This window comes from Lepidochelys kempii, chromosome 9 (genome assembly GCF_965140265.1).
Source record: "Lepidochelys kempii isolate rLepKem1 chromosome 9, rLepKem1.hap2, whole genome shotgun sequence".
Classification (NCBI taxonomy): Eukaryota; Metazoa; Chordata; order Testudines; family Cheloniidae; genus Lepidochelys; species Lepidochelys kempii.
In genome coordinates, this window is record NC_133264.1 from 55,913,245 (window position 1) to 55,935,045 (window position 21,801).

Genomic DNA, 21,801 nt, shown 5'->3' on the forward strand with positions numbered 1-21,801 from the left:
TGGGCTCAGAGGTAGTCTCAGCACATCAGGTGGCAGTCCCAAGGGGGTCTCTGGGACCCAACCCATCACAGTACATTACCCAGGTGTCTCCCTGCCCTGGGTAAGGAGCCCCATGGTACATTACCCAGGGATTACCGTGCTGCAGGTAAGGTGCCCATGGTATGTTACCCAGGGGTTGCCATCCACTGCATAAGGCGCCCCATGGAGATTTACCTAGGGGTCACCCTGCCCTGGGAAAGGAGCTCCATGGTACGTTACCCAGGGGTCACTGTGCCCCTGGTACAGCTCCCCATGCTACGTTACCCAGGAGTTAACATGCCCTTGGTAAGGCGCCCCATGGTACGTTATCCACGGCTCACTGTGCCCTGGGTAAGGTGCTCCACAGTATGTTACCTAGGGATCACCATGCCCTGTGTAAGGCACCCCATAGTAGATAACCAAGGGGTTGCTCTGCCCTGTGTAAGACACCCCACGGTAGATTACCCAGGGGTCGCCATACCCTGCCCTGTGTAAGACGCACCATGGTACATTACACAAGGGTCGCCGTGCCCCAGGTAAGGCGCCCCATGATATGCTACCTAGGGGTCACCATGCCCTGGGAAAGGTGCTCCATGGTACATTACCCAGGGGTCACTGTGCCCCTCATAAGGGGCTCCATTATCTTTGAAAATGATTATATTGGCCATTATCTTTGAAAACTCGTGGCGAACCGGGGAAGTCCCGGATGACTGGAAAAAGGCTAATGTAGTGCCAATCTTTAAAAAAGGGAAGAAGGAGGATCCTGGGAACTACAGGCCAGTCAGCCTCACCTCAGTCCCTGGAAAAATCATGGAGCAGGTCCTCAAAGAATCAATCCTGAAGCACTTGCATGAGAGGAAAGTGATCAGGAACAGCCAGCATGGATTCACCAAGGGAAGGTCATGCCTGACTAATCTAATCGCCTTTTATGATGAGATTACTGGTTCTGTGGATGAAGGGAAAGCAGTGGATGTATTGTTTCTTGACTTTAGCAAAGCTTTTGACACGGTCTCCCACAGTATTCTTGTCAGCAAGTTAAGGAAGTATGGGCTGGATGAATGCACTATAAGGTGGGTAGAAAGCTGGCTAGATTGTCGGGCTCAACGGGTAGTGATCAATGGCTCCATGTCTAGTTGGCAGCCGGTGTCAAGTGGAGTGCCCCAAGGGTCGGTCCTGGGGCCGGTTTTGTTCAATATCTTCATAAATGATCTGGAGGATGGTGTGGATTGCACTCTCAGCAAATTTGCGGATGATACTAAACTGGGAGGAGTGGTAGATACGCTGGAGGGGAGGGATAGGATACAGAAGGACCTAGACAAATTGGAGGATTGGGCCAAAAGAAATCTGATGAGGTTCAATAAGGATAAGTGCAGAGTCCTGCACTTAGGATGGAAGAATCCCATGCACCGCTACAGACTAGGGACCGAATGACTAGGCAGCAGTTCTGCGGAAAAGGACCTAGGGGTGACAGTGGACGAGAAGCTGGATATGAGTCAGCAGTGTGCCCTTGTTGCCAAGAAGGCCAATGGCATTTTGGGATGTATAAGTAGGGGCATAGCGAGCAGATCGAGGGACGTGATCGTTCCCCTCTATTCGACATTGGTGAGGCCTCATCTGGAGTACTGTGTCCAGTTTTGGGCCCCACACTACAAGAAGGATGTGGATAAATTGGAGATAGTCCAGCGAAGGGCAACAAAAATGATTAGGGGTCTAGAACACATGACTTATGAGGAGAGGCTGAGGGAGCTGGGATTGTTTAGCCTGCAGAAGAGAAGAATGAGGGGGGATTTGATAGCTGCTTTCAACTACCTGAAAGGGGGTTCCAAAGAGGATGGCTCTAGACTGTTCTCAATGGTAACAGATGACAGAACGAGGAGTAATGGTCTCAAGTTGCAGTGGGGGAGGTTTAGATTGGATATTAGGAAAAACTTTTTCACTAAGAGGGTGATGAAACACTGGAATGCGTTACCTAGGGAGGTGGTAGAATCTCCTTCCTTAGAGGTTTTTAAGGTCAGGCTTGACAAAGCCCTGGCTGGGATGATTTAACTGGGAATTGGTCCTGCTTTGAGCAGGGGGTTGGACTAGATGACCTTCTGGGGTCCCTTCCAACCCTGATATTCTATGATTCATTCTATTCTATGATTCCATTGTATGTTACCCAGGGGGCACTGTGCCCTGGGTAAGGCGCCCCATCGTACTTTACCCAGGGGACACCATGCCCTGGGTAAGGCGCTCCAGGGTAAGTTACCCAGGGGTCACCATGTCCTGGGGAAGGCACCCCATGGTATGTCATCAAGGGGTCACCGTGCACTGCAGAAGGAGCTGCATGGTAGGTTATCCGTGGGTCACTGTGCCCAAGGTAATGTGCCCCAGGGGTCACCATGCCCTGCGAGAGGTGTTCCACAATACATTACCCATACCCACTACACCCATTACCGTGTGCCCCTCATAAGGAGCTCCATTGTACGTTACCCAGGGGTTGCCATGCCCTGCGTAAGACGCCCCATGGTACAATATGCAGGGGTTGCCATGCCCTGCGTAAGGCACTCCATGATACATTATGCAGGGGTTGCCGTACCCTAGGTAAGGCACCCTATGGTATGTTACCCAGGGGTTGCCATGCCCCGGGTAAGGATCCCTAAGGTATGTTACCAGGGGTCGCCATGTCCTGCGTAAGGAACTCCCTGGTATATTATCCAGGGGTCACTGAGCCCTGGGAAAGGCACCCCATGGTACGTTATCCAGGGGTCACCATGCCCCGGTAAGGCACCCCATGGTACATTACGGAGGGGTCGCCGTGTCCTGGGTAAGGAATCCCATGGTACATTACCCAGGGTTGCCATGCACTGGGTAATGGGCCCTAAGGTACTTTATCCAGGGGTCACCATGCCACGGGTAAGGCACCCCATGGTACGTTCCCCAGGTGTCACCATGCCCCAGGTAAGGAGCCCCATTGTACATTACCCATGGATCACTGTGCTCCGGGTAAGATGCCCCAAAGTACATTACCCAGGGGTCACCGTGTCCTGTGTGAGGTGCCCCACGATACATTACCCAGGGGACCACGTGCCTAGGGTATGGCACCCCATGGTATGTTACCCAGGGGTCACTGTGCCCCGAGGAAGGCACTACATGGAATATTGTCCATGGGTCACCGAATCCAAGGTAATGCACCCCATGGTATGTTACCCAGGGGTCGCATGCCCCAGGTAAGGAGGCCCATGGTACGTTACCCAGGGGTCACTGTGCCCTGGGTAAGGTGCCCAATTGTATGTTAGGCAGAGGTTGCCAAGTCCTAGGTAAGGCGTCCCATGGTGCATTACCCAGAGGTCTCCGTGCCCTGCAGAAGGAACCCCATGGTATGTTACCCAGAGGTCGCTGTGCCTTAGGTAAGGAGGCCTATGGTATGTTACTGTGATGTTCTGTACCTCGGGCAAACACTCAGCACCTCCATGTTCATCCTTATAATATGATTGTGTGGTATCTAATGCAAAGTTAGAATGGGTTTTGCTTTTGTTTCATTTGACCAAATCTGGCTCTGACTTATAATCACTTAAAATCTACCTTGGTAGCAAATAAGTTTGTTTGTTTATTCCACTCTGAAGCAGTGCGTTTGGTTTAAAGCATGTCAGAGATTCCCCTTGGGATAACAAATTGACAAACTCTCATAAGTTTGCAGTGTCCAGTGGGCATAACTGGACACTGCAAGATGGAAGTTCCTAGGGTTGTGTCTGGGACCAGAGATATTGGCTAGTGTCATTCGGTTACACAATGCAAGGAGCAGCTTACATGCCAGAGGCTGTGTGTGAACAGCCCAGGAGTGGGGGTTCTCACTGCAGAGCAGGGTAAGGCTGGCTCCCAGAGTCAATGATTGGAGTGACCTAGCAGATCACGGGTCCGGATAACATCAGAGGGGAATGTCACAGTGGTGCAGCAAGCAGGGTGTATGTATGGCTTGTTACGCCAAGTAAAGTTCACACTTTAAGCACTGATAGTTGTGATTTTAAGTGCAGAGGCTAAGAACAGTCAGGAGGAGGTCACAGTTTTGTTATTTTCTGTTTGTTTATTTCAGGTGAGAGAAAGCAGAAAAATGACTACCACTGAGGCAGCTACAAAACTAGAGCTGGCCAGACTGGAAGCTGCAGAGAAGGAAAAGGACAGCGAGTTTCAAATGTGGCAGGCAGAAATGATGCTCAAAGAAGCAGCTGAGGCCAGGGAAACTGTGGAGGCAGAGGCAGCCAGGGAGGAGGCTGCACACAGAAGGGCCATCGCTGAAAAAGAGAAAGAGAGAGAAGAAAGAGAAAGAGAGTGAAAACACCAACTGGACCTGCTAGAGAAGCAGAACCAGAACCCCTCCTACCCCAATGACTCCATCTGTCTAAAAATCCAGAAATGGGAACATTTATGTCCTGCATATAGTGAGGAGGATAATATTGCTGAATATCTGACTACCTTCAAAAGGCTTTGTGTGACACATGAAATCCCTGATGATAAGAGAGTTCCTACCTTGATTGCGAAATTAACTGGTAAAGCTCAAAACGTATTCAGTGGAATACCTATTGAAGATGCTTTAGATTATTGTAAATTTAAAGATACTGTTTTGCAAAGTTTTCAGATTACCCCTGAAACATAAAGTTAAATTTAGGAATCTGAAGAGGGATAATGGTATGAGTAATGGGCAATATGTAAACAAAATGAAAGATTTGTTGGGAAAATGCGTCATGGTAAAGAGGTGGCAAGTTTTGAAGGAATGCTTGATCTTGTTGCTCAAGGCATCAAGGCTGATGTAAAGCAGTGTCTATGGGACAAAGATGTAAAGTCTGTGGATGAGATGGCTTTTTTAGCTGATGCCTTCGAACAGAATCAGGCATCTATTGAGGGCAGGCCACAGAAAAGGGGGTTTAAAACTGGTGGGAAGGGAGGATCCCATTTTGCCCCTGGGAAGAGAGAAGGGGGTTGGGAGACTAAATATTCTCTTACCCAAAAACATTCCTCTAACCCTCATCCCAAATCTCCTGTAAAAGCAGAAGAGCCCAAAAGGCGCTATCAGTGTAATTCCACTGATCACCTGAGGAATAAAAGTCCTAGGGGGAAGCAGGCAACCAATAGCTCATGTTAGTTCTGCTGTCCTCAACACAGAAATCCCCCAAGCAACTGAACCCTATCATATTGGTTCTGTGAGGTTAGCCTCTGCAGAACCAGACATGGAGCATGTTAAGGCTAACCACATTAATGGCAGGGAGTACTTGGGGGCAGAGGAATACAGGGGCCCAGATCTCTTTGGTTAAGCAGAGTGTGGTCCTAAAGGCCAGTATGCTACCTGGCCAAATGGCAGAGATTGTGGGGATGGGTGAAAGCAGATTCCTTGTACCACTAGCTAAAATCTATGTGGTTTGGGAAGGTTTGGAAAGTGTTTTGACTGTGGGGGTAACAGAAAACCTCCTAGTTGACCTGCTCCTGGGTAATGATTTTTTCCGTGCAGCTCAGGTTAAAGTATTTGCCTGCAGCAGGAGGGAATTTTATGCTGGGACCCCTGTGGGAAAGGGAAAGGACTCAGGAATTGCTGAGAGAATGGGAGAGAGTCTCTTTGATTCTTTGGCAGCAGCGGGGAGCCACATGCTTCCAGGTGGGAGGGTGGTTGAGACCAACTCCTGCACTGCAGCTGGAGGCAACACCACATCCGGAAGGGATGGGGGTGTAATGCCTGGTAGGGAGAGAACTGTCCAAGTTGTTAGCTGCCAACAGATCACAGCTGAACCAGAGACAAACCCAGCTCTAGGGAGCAGGGAGAAATGTGTCCCTGAGGAGAGCCCAGATTAGGGCAGGGAATCTCAGAAACCACTGAGGTGGGTGAGGATTCCTGTGACTCTGTAACACAGGGAAGCAGTGTTGCTTCCAAGTATGGGAGAGGCTGGGACTAGCTCCTTTCCAGCAGAAGGCAACATGCCCTCAGGCACAGGGGCAGGAGAGGATTAAGGAAACTGTCCCAGTTGTTAGCTGGCAGAGTTTTGCAGCTGAACTAGAAACAGAACCCTTCCTAGGAACACAGAGAAATGTGTCTTAGGAGGGGGCCCAGAGGAGGAAACTGGGGAAGGAATAGTGCGGGTACAGGAATGTCTCCTCACTAGTCGCTTGGGGCAGGATGCCCAGGACACTAGGAGGGTGGCTGGGTCAGCGTTTGTGCACCCAGTCACTCCGCCTGTGACCCAAGTTTTGAGAAGGACCTGTGTAACTGACCTCCTGGAGGGGAGCAGTCACACAGCTGACTTTTCAGGGACAGAGAAAGGGGTGGTGGAGGGTACCCCAATCCAGGTCCCAATTTTTCAGGATGCTATTTCTGATAAGTTTTTGGAAAGTAACTGTGTCTGTTTAAATCAAGATGCAGCTGCAATGTGTGTGATAACAGAGGAGTTAGGACCAGGAAATTGCCAGATGGTAGTTTGCCAGAATGCAAATGACCCAACTGACAGAGAAGGGGGTGTTTTCCCCAAGGCTGGTGAGACAGAAAGCAGTTATGGGAAAGCCTTTGGGAAAAGGTGCATCTGATCAAATGGTAAACACATCTAGCCCAGAGAGCACAAATAACAGCCCTCTAGCCGGCAGGAAAGGACTCAGTGCTGGGAGGGGGAAACACAGGGTAACCCCAAAAGGGGAGCTGGATTTTCTGCATATCTACAGTCCTGGGATTGGGAGATGGCTCCCCAAAGGGCCAGCCGATGTGCAGGATCCCCCTGAACACCTATCTTGCCAGACCCTGAGACACCAAAATTCCAGAAACATGATTAAATTAAGCCCTGTGGGGGAACACTTGAGGGAAGGAAAAGCTAGGGAAGAGAGTCAGAGGACACCATGGGTAATGAACAAACTAACCTCAAACTAGAATATCCGAACAGAGGGCATGGTATCATAGAGATACTTGTAAACGCACATCTGAGATAAATAATTTTGGTATTAATGTTAAGTTTTGGGATAAGAATTTTGTTACTGATGTTAAACCTTATGATAATGCTACTTTTCAATTAATGTCTGTAAACAGGTTTAAAAGCTTATTACAGCAGAGAAACCATTAAAACCTTGTTTACTGTGTGTTAATGGGGAAACTGAGGTGCACCACCTCATGGCCTTAATGGCTGGATGCCAAAAGAACTATAACACAAATTGCCTTTGAGATAGTCAGTGACTAACCCTCTTTCAGTAAACTAAGCAGGGAGGTGTGAGGTTCTGTACCTCAGGGGAACACCCAGCACCCCTATGTTCATCCTTATAATATGATTGTGTGGTATCTAATGCAAAGTTTGTCACGTCATGTGTCTTTGGAAGGCTCATGATGTACTGAGCATTGTTGTTATGGTAATGTTATAGTAATCGTTATAGTAATGTTATAGGTTGTAATTCCATGTATATAGTTATGAGGCAGAAAATGTGTCCTCATGTCTTAAAGCAAGCCCATGCAAAAACTCTCCAGAAGCAGATGGGCAGTTCACACCTCATCAGGGCATGTATGGGACAAACCCAGCCCATCCTCACAGGAACAAAGAACACTGGCCTAGGCAACAACAAAGGGTCAGTTGGACTCTTGAGTGAAGTTACCCTGCTTCCTTTGGTCAGTTTGGGACTGCAATGAGGTAATGCTCACCTGACTCTGAAGGGGAGGGGGGGACAAAGCCAAGAGGGAAGAAAGAAAATGATAAAAGGGAGAGACATTTGCCATGCTTCCTCTCTCTTCCACCTCCATCTACAGATATCACCACCAAGCAACTGAAGCGCTAATCAAAGCGGAGAACCTGGTTGAAGGGCAACCAGCCAGCCTGTGGTGAGAAGCATCTAAGTTTGTAAGGGCACTGAAAGTGTTAAGAACAGCTTAGAATGTGTTTTCCTTTTGTTTCATTTGACCAAATCTGACTTGTTATGCTCTGACTTATAATCACTTAAAATTTACCTTGGTAGTTAATAAATTTGTTTGTTTTTTCTACCTGAAGCAGTGCGTTTGGTTTAAAGCAGGGGTCTCAAACACTCAGCCCCGGTGCACGCCCCTGCCACCCCAGAACCGCTCAAAGTAAGCAACGCCGGGCTGGAACCCAAACCCCTCCTGCACCCCACACCCCAACTCCCTGCCCTGAGCCCCCTGCCTGCACCCCAACCCCTGCCACACCCCGCACTCCCTCCTGCTCCCCAACCCCCTGCTCTGAACCCCCTGCTGCACCCTGCAGGCAGGGGTGGGGTGGAGTGTGGGGCGGGGGGAGGAGGTGATGCGGCCCTCGGGCCAAAGTACGAGTCCTCATGTGGCCCTCCTGGTGATTCAAGTTTGAGACCCCCGGTTTAAAGCGTGTCAGAGACTCCCTTTGGGATAACAAGCCTGGTACATATCAATTTCTTTGTTAAATTGACAAACTCAGAAACTTTCAGCGTCCAGCGGGCATAACTGGACACTGCTAGACGAAGGTTCCTAGGGTTGTGTCTGGGACTGGAGATATTGGCTAGTGTCATTCAGTTGCACGATCCAAGGAGCAGCTTACATGCCAGAGGCTGTGTGTGAACAGCCCAGGAGTGGGGGTTTTCACAGCAAAGCAGGGTAAGGCTGGCTCCCAGAGTCAATGATTGGAGTGACCTAGCAGATCACTGGTCCAGATAACACCAGAGGGGAACGTCACAGTGATCCAGGGGTCACTGTGCTCCGGGTAAGGCACACCATGGTGTGTTACCCAGGGGTCACCGTGCCTTGCATAAGGTGCCCCATGGTATGTTACACAGGAGTCACTGTGCCGCAGGTAAGATGCCTGATGGTACGTTACCCAGGGCTCACCAAGACCTGGGAAAGGCACCCTATGGTACATTACTCAGGGGACACCATGCCCCGGTAAGGCGCCCCATGGTACCTTACCCAGGGGTGACAGTGCCCTGAGTAAGGTGCACATGATTCCTTACCCACGGGGCACTATGCCCCAGATAAGGTGCCGCATGGTACGTTACCCATGTGTCGCTGTGCCACGGAACTGCAGGCCAGTCAGCCTCACTTCAGTCCCTGGAAAAATCATGGAGCAGGTCCTCAAGGAATCAATTCTGAAGCACTTAGAGGAGAGGAAAGTGATCAGGAACAGTCAGCATGGATTCACCAAGGGCAAGTCATGCCTGACTAACCTAATTGCCTTCTATAATGAGATAACTGACTCTGTGGATGAGGAGAAAGCAGTGGATGTGTTATTCCTTGATTTTAGCAAAGCTTTTGATACGGTCTCCCACAGCATTCTTGCCAGCAAGTTAAAGAAGTATGGGCTGGATGAATGGACTATAAGGTGGACAGAAAGCTGGCTAGATTGTACGGCTCAACAGATAGTGATCAATGGCTCCATGTCTAGTTGGCAGCTGATATCAAGTGGAGTGCCCCAAGGGTCAGTCCTGGGGCCGGTTTTATTCAATATCTTCATAAATGATCTGGAGGATGGTGTGGATTGCACCCATAGCAAGTTTGCAGATGACACTAAACTGGGAGGAGAGGTAGATATGCTGGAGGGTAGGAATAGGATACAGAGGGCCCTAGACAAATTAGAGGATTGGGCCAAAAGAAATCTGATGAGGTTCAACAAGGACAAGTGCAGAGTCCTGCACTTAGGATGGAAGAATCCCATGCATTGCTACAGACTAGGGACCGAATGGCTAGGCAGCAGTTCTGCAGAAAAGGACCTAGGGGTTACAGTGGACGAGAAGTTGGATATGAGTCAGCAGTGTGCCCTTGTTGCCAAGAAGGCCAATGGCATTTTGGGATGTATAGGTAGGGGCATTGCCAGCAGATCGAGGGACTTGATCGGGGGATCCCTCTATTCGACATCGGTGAGGCCTCATCTGGAGTACTGTGTCCAGTTTTGGGCCCCACACTACAAGAAGGATGTGGAAACATTGGAAAACGTCCAGCGGAGGGCAACAAAAATTATTAGGGGACCGGAACACATGACTTATGAGGAGAGGCTGAGGGAACTGGGATTGTTTAGTCTTGTGGAAGAGAAGAATGAGGGGGGATTTGATAGCTGCTTTCAACTACCTGAAAGGGGGTTCCAAAGAGGATGGATCTAGGCTGTTCTCAGTGGTACCAGATGACAGAACGAGGAGTAATGGTCTCAAGTTGCAGCAGGGGCGGTTTAGGTTGGATATTAGGAAAAACTTTTTCACTAGGAGGGTGGTGAAGCACTGGAATGCATCACCTAGGGAGGTGGTGGAATCTCCTTTCTTAGAAGTTTTTAAGGTCAGGCTTGACAAAGCCCTGGCTGGTATGATTTAGTTGGGGATTGGTCCTGCTTTGAGCAGGGGGTTGGACTAGATGACCTCCTGAGGTTCCTTCCAACCCTGATATTCTATCATTCTAAAGGGCCCCATTGTATCTTACCGAGGAATCACCGTGCTCTGGGTAAGGCCCCATGGTACATTACCCAGGGGTCTCGGTGCTCCAGGGAACATTACTCAGGGGTTGCCAAGCTCTGCGTAAGAGTACGTTACCCAAGGGTCATCATGCCCTGGATAAGGCGCCCTCATGATACCTTACCCAAGGGTTGCTGTGTCCTGGGTAAGGCGCTGCATGGTACCTAAATTACGGGGCACCTTGCCCCGCGTAAGACACCCCATGGTATGTTACCCACAGGTCAGTGTGCCCTGGGCAAGGCATCCCATGTTACATTACCCAGGGGTTGCCATGCCCTCGGTAAGAAGCCCCATGGTACCTTACTGAGGAGTCACCGTGCCCTGTCTACAGCGCCCTATGGTACATTACCCAGGGTTCACCGTGCTGCGGGTAAGGCGCCCCATGTGCGTTACCCAGGGCTTGCCGAATTCTGTGTAAGGCACCCCATGGTACGTTATCCAGGGGTCACTGTGTCCCGGGTATGGCACCACATGGTACCTGAACTATGGGTCACTGTGCCCTGGGTAAGGCACCCCATGGTATGTTACCCAGGGGTCGGTGTGCTCTGGGTAAGACGTCCCAAGTTATGTTACCCAGGGGTTGCCGTGAGCTGGGTAAAGGGCCCCATAATATGTTACCCAAGTGTCACGGGACCCTGAGTAAGGCCCCCATGGTATGTTACCCAGGGGTCGGTGTGCTCTGGGTAAGACGTCCCAAGTTATGTTACCCAGGGGTTGCCGTGAGCTGGGTAAAGGGCCCCATAATATGTTACCCAAGTGTCACGGGACCCTGAGTAAGGCCCCCATGGTATGTTACCCAGGGTTCACCGTGCCCTGGGTAAGAAGCCCCATCCTATGTTACCCATGGGTCACCATGCGTGGGTAAGGCGTCCCATCGTATGTTAACCAGGGGTTACCATTGTGATGTTGCACTCCATATGTTCTATGGAAATATGTTAATGAGTATGAATATAATGTCACTGGAATATGCTTTAGGCAAAAGGTCTCTTGTACGGTATCATTACAAAGCTTATAATCTACTGAGTGCGTTCATTCTATTTGTATGAATGAATCATTCTTGTATCTGAAACTAGGAATACGAAATATAACTCTGAGGTCCTATTGTAATTATGCAAAATGTGGTTTGGAATCTGGATGGCTCCCATTGACTAGGACAGTTGCCTGTAAAATGGCTCTGTTTAGTTGCACACCTTCCTGGGCCAGTCCTGGAAGAATGGAGGCTGGAGTCTCACAGGACATGTGCCCATGTCACCTGATACTGGAATCTATCTTAAATCTGGTGCTTTTCCATTTAGAAGGAGCGGTGGGGACCCAGAGAGACAAAAGATTCCCACCTTGTGCCAAAGCTATAAAAGGGGGTGGAACAGAAGAAAGGGGGCTGCCAGTCATGAGAGATCCCCTAGTTACCACCTGAACTGGAACTAACAAGGACTGTACCAGGGAAAAGGATTGGGCCCAGACTAGGAAGGAGTCTCGTCTGTGAAAGAAACTTATTGGAACATCTCTGACGGTGAGATTTTACCTGTAAACAGTTTCTTAATGTAATAGGCTTAGACTTGTGTGTTTTGTTTTATTTTGCTTGGTAACTTACTATGTTCCACTGCATGCTTCCGATGAAGTGAACTGTAGCTCATGAAAGCTTATGCTCAGATAAATTTGTTAGTCTCCTAAGTGCCACAAATACTCCTTTTCTTTTTACTATGTTCTGTCTGTTATTACTTGAAACCACTTAAATCCTGCTATTTATACTTAATAAAATCACTTTTGTTTATTAATGAACCCCAGAGTAAGTGATTAATACCTGGGGGAGCAAACAGCTATGCATATCTCTCTATCAATGTTATAGACGGCAGACAATTTATGAGTTTACCCTGTATAAGCTTTATACAGAGTAAAACAGATTTATTTGGGGTTTGGATCCCATTGGAAGCTGGGTGTCTGGGTGCTGGAGATAGTTGACCTGCTGAGCAGTTTTTGGTTAACGTCTGCAGCTTTGGGGGCGTGGACCAAACCTGGGTGTGTGTTGCAGCAGGCTAGTGTGTCTGGATCAACAAGGAAGGGTTATGGAGTCCCAAGCTGGCAGGGAAAACAGGCTCAGAAGTAAATTCAGCATGTCAGGTGACAGTCCCAAGGGGGTCTCTGTGACCAAACCTGTTACAACAGTGTCTGGGGTAAGGCACACCACGGGGTGACCATGTCCCAAGTAAGGTGCCCCATGGTTCGTTACCCAGGGGTCACCATGCCCTGGGTAAGGCCCCCTATGGTATGTTACCCTGGGTTCACCGTGCTGTGGTAGGGTGCCCCATGGCACGTTACGCAGTGGTCGCCATGCCCCGGTAAGGTGCCCCATCGTATGTGACCCAGGAGTCACCATGCCCAGCATAAAGCACCCCATGGCACCTTACCAAGGAGTCACCATGCCCTTGCTAAGGCCCCATGGTACGTTACCCAGGCATCATGGTGTCTTGGGTAAGGTGCCCCATGGTTCGTTACCCAGGGGTCGCCATGCCCTGGTAAGGCGCTTCATGGTACATTATCCAGGGGTCACCGTGCCCTGGGAAAGGTGCCCCATGGTACCTTACCCAGGCATTGCTGTGCCTGGGTAAGGTCCCCCCACGTTACCCAGTGGTCGCTGTGCCCTGGGTAAGGTGCCCCTGGTACATTACCCTCAATGTTACCTGTTTGTCTAATTTCTACTGCGAATATGTCTAGTTGCAGCTTGCAGCCAAGTAGGGCTCCTCTCTCTCTGAGGCTGGAGGCTGCAGCACTCACCTTCTCCTGTTTCAGCTGTGCCAGGTCTTCCTCATGGGCCTTCTTCTGGTTCTTCAGAGACAGCTGAGTTTCTTGTTCCATCTGCACAAGCTGCTGCTTCAGTGACTCTATATCCTGCCTCCGGGTGGTGTCCTGCAGCTCCAGCTCCTGCTGGGCCTTCTCCACCTCCACTGTGGACCAAAGAAACCCTTGTGAGGCTTCCAAGGGTCCTGCTTGCGTAAAGCCCACTCAGGGGTGCAATGCGGGCATTACTCTCTGCTGCAGGCTATGGGGCCCGGGGCTCTGTGATACCACAAGGCAAGGGACATGGGCATGGCTCCGCTTAGGCCGGGGGTACTGAGCTCAGGAGCTGAAGCCACAGACAGAAGGCAAGTGGGGATTGGCAGTAGCACATGCACTTTACCTTGAAGTACCTGCCTTGTCTGGTCAAGGCTCTGATTCTCCCCTTCCAGCTGTTCCTTCTGGACTTCCAGCTGTGCTGCTAGCTCCTGAATCTCAAAAAGGCTGATCTCCAGTGAGTTCTTCTCAGCTCTGCGGCACAGCAGCAAAAAAATCAGGGCCAGTGATGTAGGCTATCACTTCCCCAATCTCCAGTGAAAATTAGTTGGAGCTTTGATTGTGGGCCCCGAAGCCTTTATGGCTCAGCTATGAGCCATTTAGCGCTGTCCCAGCTACAGTCTGAATGCCATGTGTGCCCTGTATGAACATCTGCTGCACACAGGCTTCCTTGGGGCTTCTCTCCTGTTCTCCATTCACCAGGTGTGTTCCCAGCAGGAAGCCCGGTGGAGCTGCCCCTGGCCATTCAGTATGCGAGCAATTCCATGTGACTGTGGCTGAGACTGGCTGTCACACATGTGATTGCTGTGTCAGGGTGTCTGGCCCGGAGAAGGGCACGGGGGGGTGGGGGGCAGAACTCCACTTCCTCCCGTGCAGGTGAGGCTTCATTTCCACCAGTGTGTGGCAGAGGAGAACCAGGGCTGTGAAGCATTAACAATCCTTTCATTCAAACCACCTAAGGAGCTGGAGTGAGGCCTCTGCATGGTGAATGACTGCCCAGGCCACCCTGCATGGCATCCCCGCCAGCCCAAAGGAGTGTGGGCATCATGTCTCCCCACCTGAGCCCAGGTTGGTAGTGGCTTACAACAGCCACCCTCCCAGCTGTCCACTGGCTGTGTGAGCTAAGCTGGAAACTCCCTACCCTGCTCTGCAGTGTTGCTGGGTACCAGTTGCCCCCTGTGCCTGTCAGAAGGAGGGAGAAGAGTGGATGCAGCAGCAGGGAGGGGGAGCATGTTGGGCAAGAGCAGGGCTCCTGGCATTCCTTGCCTTCCCCTGTCGGGAATGACTCCTTCTGGTCATCTCCATTACTGAGCTGTTCTCAGCCTCATGCCAGCAGGTAGCCCCAGGAGCAGCAGAGCAAGGAGCTCCTGGCACAGAGAAGAGACCTTGTCTCCCCTGTCATGGCACCCCTTCGCAGCCCTCCCCCCAGAAATAAGAGACCAGCCAGCCTCCAGGTGATACCGGGCTCCACCAGTCTCCCAGGATCTGAAGAGCAAGGAGGGGGTACCTGAGCATGTCCGTCTCTTCCAGCAGGCCCTTCTTCTGTCTCTCCAGTGCATTGAACTCCACAGCCAGCCGCGCCTTCTCCTTAGCAAGCTCCTCCTTCTCCTGGGTAGTGCGGAGCAGGGCATCGGCCTGAATCTCCAGCTTCTGGTGGCTGTGCGCCAGCTGCTCACTCAGAGTGTGCTTCTGGCTGCTCACCTTGGGAGAGTGAGGAAGCAGAGCAAGAGAGCAAAGGGTGTGACTGGGCCCTCCATGCTCCCAGAGTCTCTTTTGCTAGCTACCCCTACTGCAGGCAGCAGAGAGGGAGGGAGAGCGACACCCATGGGAGGGCTACTCCCCCTCTGCCCCTCTCCACCTCACCAGCCAGGCACACCTTCTGCACCAGGGATACAGGTGGGGTAGGTCATTTCCCCCACACAGCAACTTGCAGGGATTTGCTTTCTGCGCCCCCATCTTGTTCCCAGTCTGCTCCTGTGGCTCCCAGTTGCTCCAGGCACCGGCTGGCTGACAGCAAAGCCACCATGAGCAAGGAATGGAGAAAAGCAGGCATGGGGGGAAGCCTGGCTCTTGCACAACAGTGTGCAGGGAGGGAGCGTTATCTGGGGCAGGTCCTCACCTGGTCCTGCTCTCACCTGCATCAGGTGATCCCACAGCTGAGCTTTTTCCCTGAGCAGCAACCTCATCTCTTCCCCCAGTGCCTCTTGCCTCTCCTCTGCCATCTGGCAGCTCTTCTCCAGCTCCCGCTTGGCCGTGTTTGTCCATGCCACCTCTTGCTCCAGGTGCACCAATTGCTCTCGCAAGCCAGTTCGCTCCTGCTCCAGTTCCTGCCTCTGCTCCAGCAGCGAGCTCTTCTCCTCCTCCAGCTTCATCACACCCAAAAGCCAAAGAGAGGGCAGTGGGATAAGGGGCTAGCCCCAGAAGCAAAGTACCCTACAGACTCATCAAGAGTGAAGGGCAGGGCAGTCTAGAGTCAGAGCTAGCCCGCTCGCAGGTGACATCAGAACAGCACAGCTGCCTGCTGTTAGAAGCTCAGCTGCAGAGAGGACAGTTGCTGTTGCCATGGGGGATCCGTTCTCAGCCTGGAGATGTTCCCTGGATGGGGAATATATCCCCAACCCTAACTCAGACCCGGTGGGGCCTGGGCACTGCAATTCCTTCATGCCCATAGAACTCGGAGGCTCTGACAGTCACACTAATGAGATGTGACTTCACATTGGCTCCTGAGAGCTAAGTGCCATAGGCTGAGCTGCCAAGGCGCAGAAGCGTGGCGAAGCCTCCTGCATGGTGCATAAGCAGGTTCCAGGCTCATGCGGGGAGCTGGGCAGTGCTTGAAGTGCCTTGGAAGTTCTACTCGCTGTTGGCACAAGCGGTCAAGCATGTAATGGCCACGCTCCCCCCCCATGTCGGGCCTTGCTGAAGTTACACGCCCATGGTGATTACAAGCCCCGCTGGGACAGTGCTCATGAGGCTGAAACATTTCTGGCACAGCCCAGGGTTAGAGAGATTCGAAGTGAACGTCCCATGGTTCAGAACTGAGGGGGAACAACTAAAGAGAGCGCTCTCCGGCTGCCTGCACTCCCCACACCAGCAGGTGGGAGATGGCAAACTTCATCCATCAGCCGGGTGCTCTGGGGCAGGGCTTCTCCAGGAGATGCTGACAGAAGGTATGTAGGTGCTTAACTCCCACTGAATCAATGGGAGCTAGGCGCCAGTGTCTCTTTGTGGATCCTGTCCTTCCTCTCTTTGGGCTTCCGCTTTCCAGCTGTAAAGGGGACAATGACATTTCCTTTCTCCCACCCTCGTTTCTTTACCTGGTAAGCTCTTTGGCGGGTCCTGATCTTGGCTGTGGCCTCTAGGTGCTACAGGAATGCCCCCCAATGGTAGGAATGGGTGACAGAGAGCAGTCCTGCATGGCTTAGTGTGCTGGGGGGTGGGGAGAGGGGGGCTCTGCCTTTACCCTGCAGCCTGCTGTCCCACTGAGGAAGTTCCCAGCCACTACAACAACAGGGATGCTTTTCACTTGGCAGAGTAATACATTTCTATTTCCCCCCTTCTCTCTGGATCCGCCTGGCAGCCCCGGAGGGAAGGGGCTGGATCTGGCAGGCCCTGGCATAGGAATCTGCAGCCAGGAGTGGGAGCTGAGTGGCTAGAAGAGTGCTGGGCACTTCTGGTACAGCCGGCAGTCCCTGCCCCAGGGCTGGAGGTGGCAAAGTCCTGAGAGGAGGCTCCTAGAGCACCAGCATGGGGGGTAAGGGGAGGCCAGTGAGAGAGGAGCTGAATGATAGCAGGGAGAGGAGATGATCCCACATTGTGGGGGGGGGGGCATGCAGGGGCCATGGAGAAGGGAGGGGCTCAGCCCACTCAAAGGGACCTGACCCTGCCCACCCAGACATATGCAGCTTGTAGCCAAACTCGGGAACTGCCCCTTTCAAAGGAGCAAGAGGCACTTTCCTGGGCTGGGCTGTGGTGATGCCCTGCAGCTGGCACATCTTGGCTGGGTACGTGATGGTGCTCTGGCATGGAATAACAAAACCAGCTCCTGTGGGCAAGTGCTGAGTGACAGAATGCAGGTCATGGGCGGTGGGTGGGCATGTGAGGGACACAGGGGTAAAGCGCAGAGCGTAGGCTGGGGTGTTTGTGACAGGCACAGGGCAGGGGAGTGTGATGGGCACAGGGGCAGAGCGCAGGGCAGAGGTGTGTGAGGGGCACATGAGCAGAGCGTAGGGTGTAGGCTGGGGAGTTTGTAATGGGCACAGGGGCAGCACACGGGGGGGATGAGAGGAAAGTGATCAGGAACAGCCAGCATGGATTCACCAAGGGAAGGTCATGCCTCACTAATCTAATCGCCTTTTATGATGAGATTACTGGTTCTGTGGATGAAGGGAAAGCAGTGGATGTGTTGTTTCTTGACTTTAGCAAAGCTTTTGACACGGTCTCCCACTGTATTCTTTTCAGCAAGTTAAGGAAGTTAAGGAGAGAGTCCAGCGAAGGGCAACAAAAATGATTAGGGGACTGGAACACATGAGTTATGAGGAGAGGCTGAGGGAGCTGGGATTGTTTAGCCTGCAGAAGAGAAGAATGAGGGGGGATTTGATAGCTGCTTTCAACTACCTGAAAGGGGGTTCCAAAGAGGATGGCTCTAGACTGTTCTCAATGGTAGCAGATGACAGAACGAGGAGTAATGGTCTCAAGTTGCAGTGGGGGAGGTTTAGATTGGATATTAGGAAAAACTTTTTCACTAAGAGGGTGGTGAAACACTGGAATGCGTTACCTAGGGAGGTGGTAGAATCTCCTTCCTTAGAGGTTTTTAAGGTCAGGCTTGACAAAGCCCTGGCTGGGATGATTTAACTGGGAATTGGTCCTGCTTTGAGCAGGGGGTTGGACTAGATGACCTTCTGGGGTCCCTTCCAACCCTGATATTCTATGATTCTATGAAGTATGGGCTGGATGAATGCACTATAAGGTGGGTAGAAAGCTGGCTAGATTGTCGGGCTCAACGGGTAGTGATCAATGGCTCCATGTCTAGTTGGCAGCCAGTGTCAAGTGGAGTGCCCCAGGGGTCGGTCCTGGGGCCGGTTTTGTTCAATATCTTCATAAATGATCTGGAGGATGGTGTAGATTGCACTCTCAGCAAATTTGCGGATGATACTAAACTGGGAGGAGTGGTAGATATGCTGGAGGGGAGGGATAGGATACAGAAGGACCTAGACAAATTGGAGGATTGGGCCAAAAGAAATCTGATGAGGTTCAATAAGGATAAGTGCAGGGTCCTGCACTTAGGACGGAAGAATCCCATGCACCGCTACAGACTAGGGGCTGAATGGCTAGGCAGCAGTTCTGCGGAAAAGGACCTAGGGGTGACAGTGGATGAGAAGCTGGATATGAGTCAGCAGTGTGCCCTAGTTGCCAAGAAGGCCAATGGCATTTTGGGTTGTATAAGTAGGGGCATAGCCAGCAGATCGAGGGACGTGATCGTTCCCCTCTATTCGACATTGGTGAGGCCTCATCTGGAGTACTGTGTCCAGTTTTGGGCCCCACACTACAAGAAGGATGTGGATAAATTGGAGAGAGTCCAGCAAAGGGCAACAAAAATGATTAGGGGTCTAGAACACATGACTTATAAGGAGAGGCTGAGGAGCTGGGATTGTTTAGTCTGCAGAAGAGAAGAATGAGGGGGGGATTTGATAGCTGCTTTCAACTATCTGAAAGGGGGTTCCAAAGAGGATGGCTCTAGACTGTTCTCAATGGTAGCAGATGACAGAACGAGGAGTAATGGTCTCAAGTTGCAGTGGGGGAGGTTTAGGTTGGATATTAGGAAAAACTTTTTCACTATGAGGGTGGTGAAACACTGGAATGCGTTACCTAGGGAGGTGGTAGAATCTCCTTCCTTAGAGGTTTTTAAGGTCAGGCTTGACAAAGCCCTGGCTGGGATGATTTAACTGGTAATTGGTCCTGCTTCGAGCAGGGGGTTGGACTAGATGACCTTCTGGGGTCCCTTCCAACCCTGATATTCTATGATTCTATGTGTGAGGGGCACAGGGACAGAGCTCAGGGCAGGGGTGTGTGAAGGGCACAGGGGCAGAGCACAGGCAAGTGGCGTGAGAGGCACGGGGCAGAGTGCATGGTAGGGGTGTGTGAGGGGCACAGGGGCAGAGCGCAAGGCAGGGGTGTGTGAGGGGCACATGAACAGAGTGCAGTGCGTAGGCTGGGGTGTTTGTGATGGGCACAGGAGCAACACACAGGGCAGGGATGTGTGAGGGCCACAGAGGCAGAGCACAGGGCAGGGGTGTTTATGATGGGCACAGGGGCAAAGCGCAGGGCAGGGATGGGTGAGTGGCACAGGGACAGAGCACAGGGCGGAGTGTTTATGATGGGCACAAGAGCAGAACATAGGGCTGGGGTGTTTATGATGGACACAGGGGCAGCGCAAAGGACGTAGGTGGGTGTTTATGATGGGCACAGGGGATGCGTGGGTGGGGCTGTGTGAGGGACCCAGGGGTAACACAGAGGGCGTAGGCTGGGGTGTGTGAGGGGCACAGGGGCAGAGCATAGAGTGGGGGTGTGAGAGGGGCACAGGAGCAGAGTGCAGGGCAAGGGTGTTTATGAGGGGCACAGGGACAGAGCACAGGGCAGATGGGGTGAGGGGCACAGGGGCAGAGCACAGGGTGGGGTTGTGTGAGGGGCATGGGGCAGAGCACAGGGTGGGGTTGTGTCATGTGCACAGGGGCAGCACAGAGGACTTAGGTGGGTGTTTATGATGGGCACAGGGGGTGCATGGGCGGGGCTGTGTGATGGACACAGGGGTAGCACAGAGGGTGTAGGCTGGGGTGTTTGTGAGGGGCACAGGGGCAGAGCACAGGGCGGGTGGGGGTGAGGGGCACAGTGCAGAGCGGCGGTAGGTGAGGGGCACAGGGGCAGGGCGGGGTTGTGTGATGGGCACAGGGGCAGCACAGAGAACATAAGAATGGCCATACTGGGTCAGTCCAAAGGTCCATCCAGCCCAGTATCTTGTCTACCGACAGTGGCCAATGCCAATGCAAGTGATCTCTCTCCTGACATCCATCTCCACCCTCTGACAAACGGACCATTCCTAGGGACACCATTCCTTACCCATCCTGGCTAATAGCCATTAATGGACTTAACCTCCATGAATTTATCTAGTTTTCTTTTAAACCCTGTTATAGTCCTAGCCTTCACAACCTCCTCAGGCAAGGAGTTCCACAGGTTGACTTTGCTCTGGGTGAAGAAGAACTTCCTTTTATTTGTTTTAAACCTGCTACCCATTAATTTTATTTGGTGGCCCCTAGTTCTTATATTGTGGGAACAAGTAAATATCTTTTCCTTATTCACTTTCTCCATACCACTCATGATTTTATATACCTCTATCATATCCCCCCTTAGTCTCCTCTTTTCCAAGCTGAAAAGTCCTAGCCTCTTTAATCTCTCCTCACATGGGACCCGTTCCAAACCTCTAATCATTTTAGTTGCCCTTTTCTGAACCTTTTCTAATGCCAGTATATCTTTTTTGATATGAGGGGACCACATCTGTACACAGTTGTCATAAATATAAAGGGAAGGGTAAACCCGTTTAAAATCCCTCCTGGCCAGAGGAAAAATCCTCTCACCTGTAAAGGGTTAAGAAGCTAGGATAACCTCGCTGACACCTGACCAAAATGACCAATGAGGAGACAAGATACTTTCAAAAACTGGGGGGAAGGAAAAACAAAGGGTCTGTCTTTGTTATGCTTTTGCCAGGGACAGAACAGGAATGGAGTCTTAGAATTTAGTAAGTAATTTAGCTAGATATGCATTAGATTATGATTTCTTTCAATGGCTGAGAAATTGAGCTGTGCTGAAAAGAATGGATATTCCTGTCTTTGTGTCTTTTTGTAACTGAAGGTTTTGCCTAGAGGGATTCTCTATGTTTTTAATTGAATTATCCTGTAAGGTATTTACCATCCTGATTTTACAAAGGTGATTCTTTTTACTTCTATTAAAATTCTTCTTTTCAAGAACTGAATGCTTTTTTTCATTGTTCTTAAGATCCAAGGGTTTGGGTCTGTGGTCACCTATGCAAATTGGTGAGGATTTTTACCAAACCTTCCCCAGGAAATGAGGTGCAAGGGTTGGGAGGATTTTTGGGGGAAATACGTTTCCAAACAACGCTTTCCTAATAAAAATAAACCCAGATAAACGTTTGGTGGTGGCAGTGGAAGTCCAAGGGCAAAGGGTAAAATAATTTGTACCTTGGGGAAGTTTTAACCTAAGCTGGTAAAAGTAAGCTTAGGAGGTTTTCATGCAGGTCCCCACATCTGTACCCTAGAGTTCAGAGTGGGGAAGGAACCTTGACAACAGTATTCAAGATGTGGACTTACCATGGATTTATATAAGGGCAATAAGATAGTCTCTGTCTTATTCACTATCCCTTTTTCAATGATTCCTAACATCCTGTTTGCTTTTTTGACTGCCGCTGCACACTGCGTAGATGTCTTCAGAGAACTATCCACAATGACTCCAAGATCTTTCTCCTGATTAGTTGTA

General features: G+C 51.0%; 1 protein-coding gene across 1 annotated transcript in view; it reads right to left on the bottom strand.

The window, feature by feature from the left end:
• CROCC2 (ciliary rootlet coiled-coil, rootletin family member 2) overlaps positions 1-21,801 on the bottom strand; it is a 215,378-nt gene that overhangs the window by 103,287 nt on the left and 90,290 nt on the right. Inside the window, exons 17-20 of the mRNA XM_073358695.1 lie at positions 15,393-15,623; positions 14,765-14,958; positions 13,604-13,731; positions 13,201-13,370 (exon numbers count right to left, since the gene is read on the bottom strand). Of these exons, the coding sequence (XP_073214796.1) occupies positions 13,201-13,370; positions 13,604-13,731; positions 14,765-14,958; positions 15,393-15,623 (723 nt within the window). The remainder of the gene's footprint in view (positions 1-13,200; positions 13,371-13,603; positions 13,732-14,764; positions 14,959-15,392; positions 15,624-21,801) is intronic.